We start from the raw sequence: 13,476 nt of genomic DNA, 5'->3' as shown, positions 1-13,476 counted from the left end.
CAACCTGAAGGCTACATTGACATGCCCCAAAATACTTCTTTTTAATTAATTGAGCTTGCATGTCTCCTTACCAGTCATACCTTCCATGTCAGAAGAGAGTAGCAGTGACCAAAATCAAAACCTGAATCCTTGATGGTGGAGTATGGTCACAGACCAACGCAGCTAATTCTAAGGAAGATGTGAGTACAGACAAAAGATCACTTGAATCCTTAATTTTAGCTGGCACTGTTGACCCAAGCCCAGTGCAGTCTCTTTGGAAACTGGGCTAAGCTATGAAGTAGCCAATGACATGTTTAGATGAGAAAGATATGTGGTCTGTACCATCTCTCCATTAGGCAGCACCATGCTCCTTTGAACACTTCATAGACTGTAGCCAGACAGGTCTGAGTGCCAAGTGTTCTCAAACCTGTTGGGCTTCACTAGCTTCCTGAAAACTTCAAGGAATGACGAAGAGAAACCAAAGGAAACCCATCTACTTGACAAGAAGGCCTGGAACCTTCCCTATATCTACATAAAATAGGAGGATACTCTTTGGAGGATTCTAGAAGCCAGAACTCTTGCCACATCAAATGTCTATATATGGATAAAGTCATTGAAATATGTGTGAACAGAGCAACCAATGTAAACCCAGACTAGACCAAGTCATGATGTCTTAAAATCATTTGAACTGTAGACAATAGACAAATTAAGACCCACCTGAGAGAGACAGAGCAGGTTCAAGCCAGCAAAACTGCTGAGGCCAATGCTCTTGGTGATGTTGTCCCCATTATAGTACATGGCAGCATGCATTATATGAATCAGGAGACATTCTTACGTAAGGGTGTTCTCAATTGTTGTTCCCAGTTATGATGGCCACTACAGTTCAATCATGAGACTGAAACTAAAAGGCAATGCCCTAGATAATGTTAGTCTTAAGTTGGATGGTTAGAAAATAGAGGAAGGAAGAAAAGAAAAGGCCCTTTTCGCTATGTATTCAACACCTGGGAAGAAAGACACGCTGGACAAGGCAGGTTCAAACATGTCCAGTACAAAAAAAAAAATGTATATTCAACAATAAAGTTAGAAATCTTAGCCAGGCTCTTCCACCTAGAAAACAGTCTCATAAAACATGTGAAACCCTCTTGCTCCAATCCCTTGATTATCAGAAAACCAATCTGACTGTTAATTAAATCAGTATTATGGTTTTAAAATGAGACTTCATGATTTGCTTAGCATTAATGAAACCTCCAGGACTTATCCATCTCAAGGGGAGCTAACAAAATTGAATTCTTTGACCTGCAAAGATCCAGAGCCCCAAACACTGCTATTTCGTTCCTCCTAACTCACCAGGAGGTGCTGCGAAAGCCTTTGGCCCACCAAGTTCCTTTGTTGCTAATCAGCTTATTGCAATAGCTTTAGCAAGCATTACAGGGCCAACAGACTGCTGGCTAGGTGTCTGTTTGGACCTTCAGAAAACAAATCAAGAGATTGTTTAGGAGTTGAAAAAAAAATGTATTAAATGAGGTTGTACATTTTAAGGGAGAAGGGCAAAGGCTCTCAGATCAAGAGCCAGCCAGGGTTGTTCATTAACTACCATGTATTTGGTAGTAGGGAGAGAGATGTTGTCAGTAACTCAGTCTCTCATCCACCTAGTGAAACATGTAAGCTACAGCACCACAGCCAGGATGTGAAGAAAACCAGTAAAGGGCTAAGAAAAGACACCACCTTCTAACTTAAACACTATGCCCAAAGCCCTTATGTTCTCTAGGTAGTTGCTGTTAGTATTTCCCCCAACAGGCAATGTCTTCAGCAGAGGCCCCAGGAAGGTGGTAAATTTTGACACAAGTCCACCATCTTCATGGATTCCTGTAACCATCCTCTGAGAAGAGTTTTTACAAATTCAACTCAACATTCGAAAGCACACCTTCCTTTCTTTAGAAAAGTCTGTTTATCCATGAGACCTGTTCACAGCACAAAGTGACTCTCATGCAAAGAACACTGGGCTTCTCTAGGGGAACAACTTCCCTTTATCTTACACCCATGTATTGGAAAATGGTTTTCTTACTCCATCGGTTTTTCCTTCTGTCCTGATCCATCACATAAAATACTGTGCGACCTTTGACTCAGACTCCAGACAGTCTACCTGCTGATCACCCAGCCTCTGTTCAAACATGTCCTAACTCTGTCTCTGTAAGGGTCATCAGTAGTTTTCCATCTTACTCAACATCCTCCCGGTGCTTCAAAGCACCTCACTTTTTCCTCATGTTCTTGTCTCTTTCAAATTACAGTTAAAAAAATTGGTTTCTAGGCCGATGTAGGTCTAAACCACAAGCAAATCAAAGACCTGAGGGTGTTCTGATTCACTGGTTGGTCAGAACTACCAGTATGTTATGGCCAGAGATAAATTTGGGATCCTATCCTAGATTAAAAGGTATAAAAGACAGAGTTGAAACAATCTCTGTGAGTTCAAGGTTAGCCTGGTCTATGTAGTGAGCTTCAGGCCAGCCAAAGCTACAAAATGAGATTCTGTCCCTGAACAGCAAACCAAAAACTGATAAATGAGCATAGCTCATTATGATGAATGCTCTATGGTTGTGTTAGACACAGGGTTGGGTGAGGGCACAGTGATGACAGTCATGGATGCACTCAGGGTTGTACAACATTGTCTGCAGAGCACATTTGTCAAGGGAGACTAAAGCCTTCTCACCATGTCCTCAGGGTTTACGTGACCTTATCTGGAATGTGTGTCCAGTTCGGTTATATGGAATGTGTGTCTACTTCAATCATCTGGAGTGTGTGTCTGCTTCAGTCCATCACATTGGAAGAGAAACATTGACCAGTGGGAGGAAGCCAGATGACAAAGTCCTAGGGAGAGAGGATTCCATGTCCTGTGCCTGAAGAAGAATCTCTCAAAGAGATAAGCATGTTTATTTGGCAAAAGAAAATAATGCTTTTGGAAGACCAGTAATCATAACAAGTTTACAAAGAGGCTGGGCTTTGTCATGGATCAAGAATATGGGATGTGCATTAAAAACAGACAAACAAACAGACGCTGAAGTATGACAGCACCAGAAGTCATGTCATTTGGCTTCAGAGTGGAAGGAAACTCAGAAAACTGAAATGTCCCAACATGGGACACCATAGATTATTTTCATTGGGAATGTAAACCAACTGTTGTCATCTTCCACTTTCTTGAGACAAGCCAAAGTCCAAGTTTTAATGCAGAGTGGTTCAATTTGTAATTTTTGTAAATATTTCAAAATCCTAGAGAAATGGTGGAGAGAGCCTGTGGTCAGATGGCAGCCCAGCCTTGCCAGTTTACAAGAGCAATTCATAGTTTCGATAGAGTGTAGAGTTCAGCAGAGTACGGAGTTAACATGCATAGTGCAAGATTTCCTGGACAGTGACAGAACCTCCTTCAACTGTTTAGGATTCCTGTATGAAGAAGGGCTTTCATTCACATTCTGAGCAATGAAAAATAATGACATTAACCTTGGTTGACAATGCACAAGAGATTCTGGAGAAAGCATTTTCTCCTTAGGCACAGATATTGAATGGAATCTTACGACATTTGTGTTTTCTGGTTTATAAAATGCCTTTATATCATGACACATTTAAAGTTCTTAGAAAATCTCCTTCAAAGAGATATGCTATGTTTCTGATTTACAAATGTGTGGGCTGATATCTGAGATAGAAAATCATTCTGAGTAGCAAGCAGGCCATTGAGTAGCAGACCTGGGATTGGTTTCGCCAGAGCCTCCAACCCTGTCAGACTAGAAGCTGTGGGACTGTAAGTAGTCTTGCTCTGGTTGTCTCTACTTATTGTTGCTCTTGGATGGTTTCCCTCTCTTCTAAAGGTGTCTACACATTTTCATAATCTGGGATTCCTTCCTATCTCTTCTATGTCTCCCTGGAAGCTGGGATCCTTCATGGTTTCTTGATGACTTTCTACTAATGTGGTTCTTTCAGCCATGGGAATGTCTCCCCAACTCTAGATGCCACAGGCTACACTTGCCCTTGACATATGTCCAAAACATACATCTGCTGTGTATCTCTTACATATCATCTGTGTAAGGATAAAAAAAAAAAAAACAGCCTTAATTTACATAAAACACACACACACACATACACACACACACATGCACACATGCACACACACGCACCCCAAGAGGCAATACCTAGTTAGTGAATCACCCAATCTGTAGTTCCTGGACGTGTCAGTCAGTGAGAATGAAGAGATGTTATCAGGTACAGCATCTCCGTCTCACAGCCATGTCTACCTTCTTCCAGAAATTTCACTTCTGACAAAAATCAGCCAGTGCCTCTGTTCCTAGATTCCCAATTAGACTCAGTACAAACTTATCATGTTAATCTCACAAAGAGCAATCTGAAATACACCATTATTCTTGGGGTTGGAATGAACTTTATCTAGAAAAGGAGAAATGTGGGTACCCATGTACACAGAGACAAAAAGCAAAACATCCAGAAGGCTTGGTTTTGACTACAAGAGAGCTTTGCGTTTTGTTTGTTTATTTGTTTGTTTTATGCTAAGGAAGCTTCTTGTTGTCTTGTAACCTACTACAGCGGTATCTTCTGACACACTGTATTTAAACCAGCCAGGTGTCAATAAACATAGAACAAATCATTACAATTTATATCAATCATCTAAAACCAAAGGTAAAAATGTATATAGAAACTGGGAAAGATGAATAGAAAATGAAAAGGGGAAAATCTCCTGAATCCCATGCATTCGGCCCCTGCGAGCAGGCTGCTTTTGTTTGGTTTAGGTTGTTTTGTTGTGCGGATCTGGCTGGTCAAATGACCAGTTAAGAATATTTTGTAGAGCTAATGTTCCGATGCTCTAATCTCCCTAGACAAGGTTCATATTTGTGTAGGTTACTTATTCTCCCTTTGTTGACTAAGTCAATAATCAGAATCAGCAGGTTTGGAGTCAGATTGGCAGGGATCAGCATCCTGGCTTGGGAGGAGGGGGTATAAAAGCCCCTTCACCAGGAGAAGCCATCACAGAGATCCGCTAGCTCCTGACAGGATGGCTTCCCTTCGCCTGTTCCTCCTTTGCCTTGCTGGACTGGTATTCGTGTCTGAAGCTGGCCCTGGGGTGAGTGATCCCGTGAGCGATCCAGACATGGCAGTTGGACCTTAAATGAAGAAGAAGTGCCTTTCTCCAGCTTTAGGAAGTAGCTGTGTTATTAGGACAAGGGTACCCAGACTCTATATTTACCATTAAACTCCAAAGAGACGAGCTGGTGCTCCCCAGGCTCTTCCCTCTGTTGCTTTAGTGCATTGAGTCTGTAATGCTCAGTCTCTGGTGTCTTTAGATAATAAACATATGAAATAAACATAGAAATAAAGATATAAAAGGGCTGGATGTGTAGTTTAGTGGTCAGTGTATGCCTAGTATGTGGAAAGCCTTCTGTTCAGTTTCTAGCAGTAGAAAAAAAAAGATATATTATCAGTGGGGCTGTTAATATTGACTTTTCATAAAATCTTTAATATATTTAATATACCTATTATATGGTTATATTTTAGTTCTTTACCTAATCAAAATGTATTATTGATCTTTCTTTGTCTTTTTTGGCCAACACTCTATTTCAGTCTCTGATGAAGTCCTTTAAAAGAGTTAGTCAGTGTAATTAAAAGAGTCAGGAAGTGTGTGAGGGTTATTTTACAACCAGAGGGAATTGCTATAGCAACAGCTGATTAAAATGATCTCAAGAAAAAGCCCATTCTGTGTTTTGCACCACACACCTTTTCAGTGGCTCCATTCAGATGGAGAGGCAAACAGAGCAATGGTTCTCAGAGGGCCTGTTTTCCCTTTGAAAATTCATTATCCACATCCCTGGTGCACAGCAGTGCATCTGGGGGCAGAAAGTGTTCTTGCTTCGGGAACAATGCTGTCTATGTTATACTGGATAAAGAAGCTCATTAATTGTCAACACTTATGTTATCGTAATGGGATCAGCATGTACTTTTGGTTTTGTTCCAGATTCTATCACCGGAAAGAACAAGCCCGTTTACTCTGACCCATTTCACTGACATTTCTCTTGTTTTCTCTATGTCCAGGGTGCTGGAAAATCCAACTGTCCTCTGATGGTCAAAGTCCTGGATGCTGTTCGGGGCAGCCCTGCTGTCAACGTGGCTGTGAAAGTGTTCAGAAAGACTGCTGAGGATACCTGGGAACCATTTGCCTCTGGGTAAGCTTGTAGAGCAGCCCACCATGGGACCAGTTCCGGCTTCCCATTTACTCTTCTGCTTGTTAGAGACAGGCACACACAACTTACCAGCTAGAGAACTCAGAGAGATGGCTCAGTAGTTAAGGGCACTTATTGCTCTTGTAGGAGACACAGGTTTGATTCCTAGCACCAGAATGGCAGCTCACAACCATATGAAACTCCAGTCTCAGGGGATCTGGGTATCCTACATCCTCTTCTGTCCACCATGCGTGTGGTGCACAAATTCACATGCAGGCAACCGATCTTATAAACAAACAAACAAACAAACAAACAAACCTGGTAGCTAAAGAATCTGTTAGAAGCTTAGAGGTAAGGGCAGAGACCTTTTTTAAGAGAGCTGCTTTCTTGCGTTACTTAGAGTGTGACCAGGAACCAAAGTACAGTCCAGGACTGAAGGGAGAAAAAGGGGGAGTCAATAATCCCACTGTTTCGTAGGGGGTTTCAACCCTTTTACATCACAGCCCACTTTAAGAAGATAATGAAAATTATAGTCTCCAGAGACTGAAGAGATGACTCAGTCAGTGAAGTGCCTGCTCAGAAGTTGGGGACTTGGATGTGAGTCCCCAGACTCTGTAAGATGCCCAGCATGGTAGCGCATGCTTATAACATCAGCCTGGGGGTAGGAGCTTAGAAACAGGGGGGCCCTGAGGTTTGTTGGTCACCAGTCTGTCTGAATGGATGAGTTCATGTTTGGTGAGAGACCCTGTCTCAAAAATCAAGGTGTAGAAAAACTGAAGACATCTAGCTTTGAGCTTAGATCATGCAAATGTGTACAAACACACCACACATAAAAAATGCACACACAACACACACACAGAGAGAGAGAGAGAGAGAGAGAGAGAGAGAGAGAGAGAGACAGAGAGAGAGAGAGAGAGAGAGAAACATAGAGACAGAGTCAGAGAGAGACAGAGACAGATAGAAAAAAGAAAGAAAAAAATGAAAAATTTAAAGACTCCATGCCACAAAGAGGCTCAAAGACAAGCACGTATAAAACCATATACATATAGTTTTGGGGGGTTTCAGATTCCCTGGTACCCATGGGTGATTTTCAAGCTTTGAGTCCCAGTCTTAGAATCTTAGAAGGATGTGTTCACATGTGCTCACTAATCTATTGATGAAAGGTAAGGAACTGACAAAGCACCCTTCTGGAGCTTATTGGCATTACCCAGAATCAGGGGCTTTTTAAATGCACACTCAGAACAGAGTGGCTCTGTGCAAGGCTAGCAACCATGAATCTTAATTAAAAACACATCGTGAGAGATCTGCAAGGCAAACCCAGGGGCTGACCAATCTTACAGTCACCCACTAGAATGTCAACATGACTTCCCACCTGTGCTAGCCACTTAACAATTTTGTGTTGTTCTGTTTTTTAACCATTAGTGATTTCAAAGAAACTGCTGATTAACCTAAACAAACAAACCAAAAGGAAAAACAGCAAAGAGTCCCTTAGCACCTAGCAGAGCACCTATGAAGTTATGTCTCCTGGGTGAAGACTTTACATTAGGCTTTAATTGAATACCCAGAACCACCAGTGTTCTTCATCAACCATTGGGAAGGTCATTTTCTTTTGGTGCTATGTTAACTGAGTTTCTATTCGTTAATGTCTTTGTGATTATTTAAGTGCTGAGCACAGCATGAAAAGTGGTTTAGGGGATCTAAGTTGGAGTGGAATGGACACACAGATATTCAAACTTTCTTGCGACTCTTCTTTCTTGTACCTACAACAAAAGAGAAAAAAGAAAAAAATGGAGAAATGGGAAGAGCCATGGTCAGAGCCACTAAGGACAACCGCTGCTTTTATCTGTCGTGTTTATAACTAAGGCAGTAGTTTCTAACATTGCCATTATTGAACTGATGTCTAGGTGAAAATGGAAGTCACTTGGTATTTCTTGTAGGCAAAAAAGTACTGAATGGGATAAATTTCCAAAAGGAGAAAAAAAAGTCAATTATAATATAATTATTAGGCTTTCTGTTATGATAAATTACACTACTTCCAGAAGTTACCCTTAGGCCATGGGACACTAGACTGTCACTCTGCTGTGACAGGGGACTGCAGAGTTAGTCAGGACAGCTTGAGACACTTTCAGGGACTGTCATGAACTTTCATCAAGTCATTAACCCTGAATGCAAAACTGTGTATGTATGTGTGTATGTGTGTGTGTACTCGCGTGTGTGACTGTGTCTGTGTATATGTGTATATGTGTGTATGTATGTATATATGTATGTGATTCTCTGTGTGTTGGTGTTTGTGTACTTGTGTGTGTGTTTATATGTTTGCCTTTGTGTGTTGTTGGGGATTGAACCCAGCGGTATACAAATGTTAGGGAAGAACCTTACCACTAAGCAACACTCATAGGCCTTAGAGCTTTTCTTTCTTTTAAAGATTTTAATTAATTAATTTATTTTTGGTCAAGGTCTCAACACGTAGTCCCATCTGGTCTAGAACTCACCATTTAAACCCAATTGCCCTCAAACTTGCAGCAACCCTCCTGCCTCTACCCCCAGAGCACTAGAATAATAACAGGTGACCCCGTATGCCTAGATTAAGACTTTTAAGGTAAACATTTTACTATATTTTAGTCTCATAAGACAAAATGCTGTACATAAGACATAAAGCTGTACAGGTGACAGAAAAAATGACACAGGTACATACATGTACACACACACATGACAACCACATACATGCACGTTTGTGTGTTCTATCATTACCATGCCAGTGAGCTCTTCTTTCCCTCTCAATTCCTCTGGACGTCTATGCCCTCCAGGACGACCGCTGAATCTGGAGAACTTCACGGGCTCACCACAGATGAGAAGTTCATAGAAGGGGTGTACAGAGTAGAACTGGACACCAAAGCATACTGGAAGTCACTCGGCATTTCCCCGTTCCATGAATATGCAGAGGTAAGTGGGCACGCTGAGTTGTTTGAGTTTCGTCTCAGGAAGTTCCCTTTGCTCTTGATGTACCTTGGGTATGAGCTGAAAGTGGATTCTACAGCCAGAATCCACGGTGCTTGGGAAGCAAGTCAGAGTGTCTCTAAAACTCATTCAGCAACACGGCCTGAACCTGTTCACACTGCTTATGGTCGGCTAACTATATTTATGTAAATATTCATTTCTCTGTTGAAGAAATATTAGTATTTCCTTTTGAGACAGCCTCCAGATATCGTGGAGGGCATTTCATAGTCAAAGAGAGGGCTCCCTATGCTATTTCCCTAAATTCTGGCATTTTTCTTTATTCCAAAGCACACCTAACGTCCCCAGAAGTTTGGGTAAACAATTCTTGGCAACACAGAGAATGTCGACATGTTCAAAAGCAAACAGCTTAATATCTAAACCATCAAGCAAATCACATGGCAAAGGGGTTTCTGAATCAAAACTGATTCACCCTTATGATCAACCTATGGAGGTCTAGCCTCATCAACCTTGTGGAGGTATAGCCTCGTCTTACACCTGTTTTACCAATGAGCTAAGTACTTCATCAAGGTCGCAAGACTAGCATGTGTAAGCAAGTGACAGAGTTGTTCTCTGTGTTGTGCCTTCCATGCCTCAGCCAATTTCTCTGTAAGAAATCAAGTTAAATCAAAACCCAAAGCCAACAACCAAAGCCCCACGAGTAGCCTTTGCTTGGCACCGGGCGCCCGTCTCCCTGGCTCCTCTTAGCTCTCATTTCACAGAGGCAACTGTCATGGAAATAGAATCCAGGCCTGCTGGTCAGAACTGGAGATAACAAATTCCATCAAAAATAGCTCAGCGTGTGACCTAGTTTGCTGTCTGTCGCTATGATAAACACTATGACTGAAAAGCAACCTAGGGAGAGGAGGGCTTATTTCCTCTTATAGCTTACAGTTCCCCGTGGAGGAAAGTCAGGTGGGAACCTGGAAGTAGAAACAGAAGCAAAGACCAAAAAGGAATGCCATTTACTGGCTTGCTTACCTCCTTTTTCTTATGCAGCTCAGGTATGCGTGCTCAGGGGATGGTACTGCCAAGCATAGGTTGGGCCCTCTTACAGCAACCATTAGTCAAAAAAAAAAAAAAAAAAAAAAAAAAAACAAAAAAAAAAAAATCCACAGACTTGCCTACAGGCCAATCTGATGGAGTCAATTCCCCAGTGGAGGGTCCCTCTTCTCAGGTTACTCTAGTTTGTGTCAAGTTGACAAAACCTAACCAACAAAGCACAAACGGGGTCTGCCCTGCCCTTGCGGTTTAGCCATGGATGACATCTCAGATAATGGCGTTACCAGACAAACCAGAGGGGCTTGTTAGACTCTTGGGACTCACAGATATCAAAGTCTGCCACCTTCCAAGGTAGTACTGGGCACCAACACCCATGTTAGCTGGGCACCAGTACAGGACCCTTGCTCTGTTCCCTGGACTGATTGCCCTTATACCTTGTCTGCTCTGGGTCTCAGCCTGCTGGGAGTGCCTGTAAGTATTCACCTAGAACATGTTACGCCTTTTAAAATAATTGTCTGATTCTCTTTTAAAACTCAATCAACAAACATTTTTATTCTGTTTTGACTTTTCTTTTGCTATAAGATCTCTCCTAGGCCAGCCTGGCCTCAAACTAGCTGAGGATGGCTTTGAACTGCTAATATCTTCCTCCCAAGTGCTAGGATAGAAGGCACAAACCACCACAACAGTTTTACTCCTCCGTGCTGGGGCTCTGAACCCAGAGTTCAATGATGTCAGGCAAACACTCTATCAACTGAATCACATTCCTACCCCATCATTCAACAAACATCTGAAAAATAAAAACTCTCTGCCTCAAGCACTCTGCTAAATGCAGCCTTTTAGTGCGGGACACTCCCCCCCACCAAACAGGGCCCCGATGATCCGATCATACGTACCAAGGAAAATTAGGAAATGTTCTTTGGAACCAATAGGTCTCTTGGCTTGGGGGAATTTTTATGCACGTGTGTGCAGGCACATATGTGTGTGTGCATGTGGAGGCTACAGAAAAGCCGTAGATGTCATTCTAAGGCACTCTGTCCTCTGTCCCTTCACACACACCCCACACACAAACTTTGAGACAGGGTCTCTCATTAGCCTGGAGCTCACCAACCAGGCTAGACTGACTTGCCGGCAACCCCCAGGCTGTCTCCACCTCCCCAGCTCTGGGATTACAGACATTCTATCACACCAGACATTTTTGCACATATTCTGGGGGTCAAATTCATGTCTTCTTGCCACCAAGGCAAGAGCTTGACTGAGCTCTCTTACTTGGTAGGTTTTTTTTAAAAACCTGTGTAATATCTTTTTTTTTTTTCTTCCACTTTTGGGGAAGAAACAAATGAGCCAGGGTGACAATGTGGCAGAAAAGAAACTTCAAGGAGAGTGCATGGCGCCACTAGTCTAATGCTGGAGCCTATAGTAGAAGGCTCACGAGTTAGTGGCCAGCCTAGGCCAGGGGCTGGGGTTGTAACTCAGTGCCAGAGAACTTGCCCAGCATTCACAAGATTTGATCCGTGGCACTATAAATAATAATAAATAAATACAACAGAGAGTCTAAGCTGATTCTCCCTTCCATTTATCTGGATGTTATTTTTGTGTTAGTTTTACTCTGTCATCCAAGCTTTCTTTGCCTTATATTTGGACATAAAAACTCTTTATTCAAAGTGTGTTCAAAGCTGTATCCAGAACCTGTACACGAAATGAATACAATTACGTACATCTTCTATCCGTAACATCTGTTCTGGATTTGGCTCACTCCCAGCACCTGGGCTGTTGCTGCACCCATGTCTCAGACAATCTAGTGATTTGGGAAGTGGCTAGCTAATTGCAAATCCATGTTTTGTCCAGAAACTTCCATAAGCTCCAAAACTTTCATTTGCATTTCTGCCAACCACAAACCGCTTGTGTTGTGGAGAGAACCCTGTGATGTCTTCCCACAGTTTCTCAGCATTGTTCCTTCCCTAAAAACACCTTACCACATTAGAAAATGCAAGGGGACAGTGGGAGCAAAATCCCTGGACTGGGACTCGAGAAGCCTTCCTTTCCAGTGGGGCTTTCACTGTAGAAAGGCAGGTCGACTTCTGCGTGCTGTCTGCCGGAGAACAGCTCCTGCCAACATTCTAGGTCTGGATGTTTGTAGCAGGGTTGACAACCACCGTTAGCCACGGGTCCTTTGTTTGTGGGTGCCAGTGTTTCCATTTTCCCCACTTTTCTCTGAACCCAAGAAAGTGAACAATAGCTTTCAGACTCTCAGTGACTCAGCTTGGTCTGACCGGGGCCACCCACACTGCAGACGTTAACTAGCCAAGAGAGACCTGCAATTCTCTAGGAGCTGCACACAGCTCCAAAGACTTAGGCAGCATATTTTAATCTAATTATTCATCCCCCAAGCCCTGTCCCAGAAAACAATCAGACAACAAAAGGAAGATTACCAGTTTAGCACTGAGCTTCTGGTGAACCCTGTGACTGCGCCTCCCACTTCTGGACTCTGTTAAAACTGGCTGTCTCTCCTCTCTCCCAGGTGGTTTTCACAGCCAATGACTCTGGCCATCGTCACTACACCATCGCAGCCCTGCTCAGCCCATACTCTTACAGCACCACCGCTGTCGTCAGCAACCCCCAGAATTGAGAGACCCAGCCCAGGAGGACCAGGATCGTGCCAAAGCAGTAGCACCCCATTTGTACTGAAACAGTGTTCTTGCTCTATAAACCGTGTTAGCCACGCGGGAAGATGGCGTGAAACATTCTTATTAAACCACCTGTTGTTTCATTCAAACTGTGGTTTCTTTTTTATTTCCTCATTTTTATTCCCTGCTCTTAAAACCCAAAATCTTCTCAAGAACTCTAGAAAGTGTTTGATCAGAACTTTTTAAAGAAAGGAAATACCTTTTTGGCTCACGGTTTAAAGGGATCCTTTCCGTCTTGGGGGAGGGTAAGGGTGCTCCTGGCAACTTGCTTGAGGCAGATAGATCAGGAAGCAGAGTGGGCCAACTGTTCAATGTTATACAAGCAAAGCATATACTACACATGATCTGTAGCCATTAAAAGCACACAATCTGAAGGGTTAGAGATACACAGTAGTGTTTTCCTGGAGCATGTTCAAAGGCCCTGGGTTCAATCACAAAACTGAAAAGTAGACCAAAAGACATGTTCTGAAAATGAAATATTTGGTTTTTCTATAACCTTTAGTGAATAGGTAAAGACAAATCTAAGGGACTAATTGTGGCTGCTTATATTATGTTAATTTGTATCCCCAAAATTGTTTGTATGAAAATTCACACTGATAAATAAA

At 42.5% G+C, this 13,476-nt stretch overlaps 1 protein-coding gene across 1 annotated transcript; it reads left to right on the top strand.

The window, feature by feature from the left end:
• Positions 1 to 4,942: 4,942 nt before the first annotated feature.
• Positions 4,943 to 12,960, top strand: Ttr (transthyretin). The gene is made up of 4 exons (XM_034518612.2): positions 4,943 to 5,098; positions 6,064 to 6,194; positions 8,999 to 9,134; positions 12,706 to 12,960. The coding sequence occupies exons 1-4, from the start codon at positions 5,030 to 5,032 to the stop codon at positions 12,811 to 12,813; spliced, it is 444 nt and encodes a 147-aa protein (XP_034374503.1). The 5' UTR covers positions 4,943 to 5,029; the 3' UTR covers positions 12,814 to 12,960.
• The last annotated feature ends 516 nt before the right edge of the window (positions 12,961 to 13,476 follow it).

Source organism: Arvicanthis niloticus, chromosome 14 (genome assembly GCF_011762505.2).
Source record: "Arvicanthis niloticus isolate mArvNil1 chromosome 14, mArvNil1.pat.X, whole genome shotgun sequence".
Lineage (NCBI taxonomy): Eukaryota > Metazoa > Chordata > Mammalia > Rodentia > Muridae > Arvicanthis > Arvicanthis niloticus.
The sequence above is the reverse complement of the archived record's forward strand: the minus strand, read 5'-3'. Positions and strand labels throughout refer to the sequence as shown.

What these genes read in the sequence shown, in the direction of transcription:
- Ttr (XM_034518612.2), top strand. Translation starts at nt 5,030, where the DNA reads ATGGCTTCCCTTCGCCTGTTCCTCCTTTGCCTTGCTGGACTGGTATTC. An exon ending in TGTCTGAAGCTGGCCCTGGG is followed by an intron (nt 5,099 to 6,063) that starts GTGAGTGATCCC and finishes CTCTATGTCCAG; the next exon opens with GGTGCTGGAAAATCCAACTG. An exon ending in TGGGAACCATTTGCCTCTGG is followed by an intron (nt 6,195 to 8,998) that starts GTAAGCTTGTAG and finishes TATGCCCTCCAG; the next exon opens with GACGACCGCTGAATCTGGAG.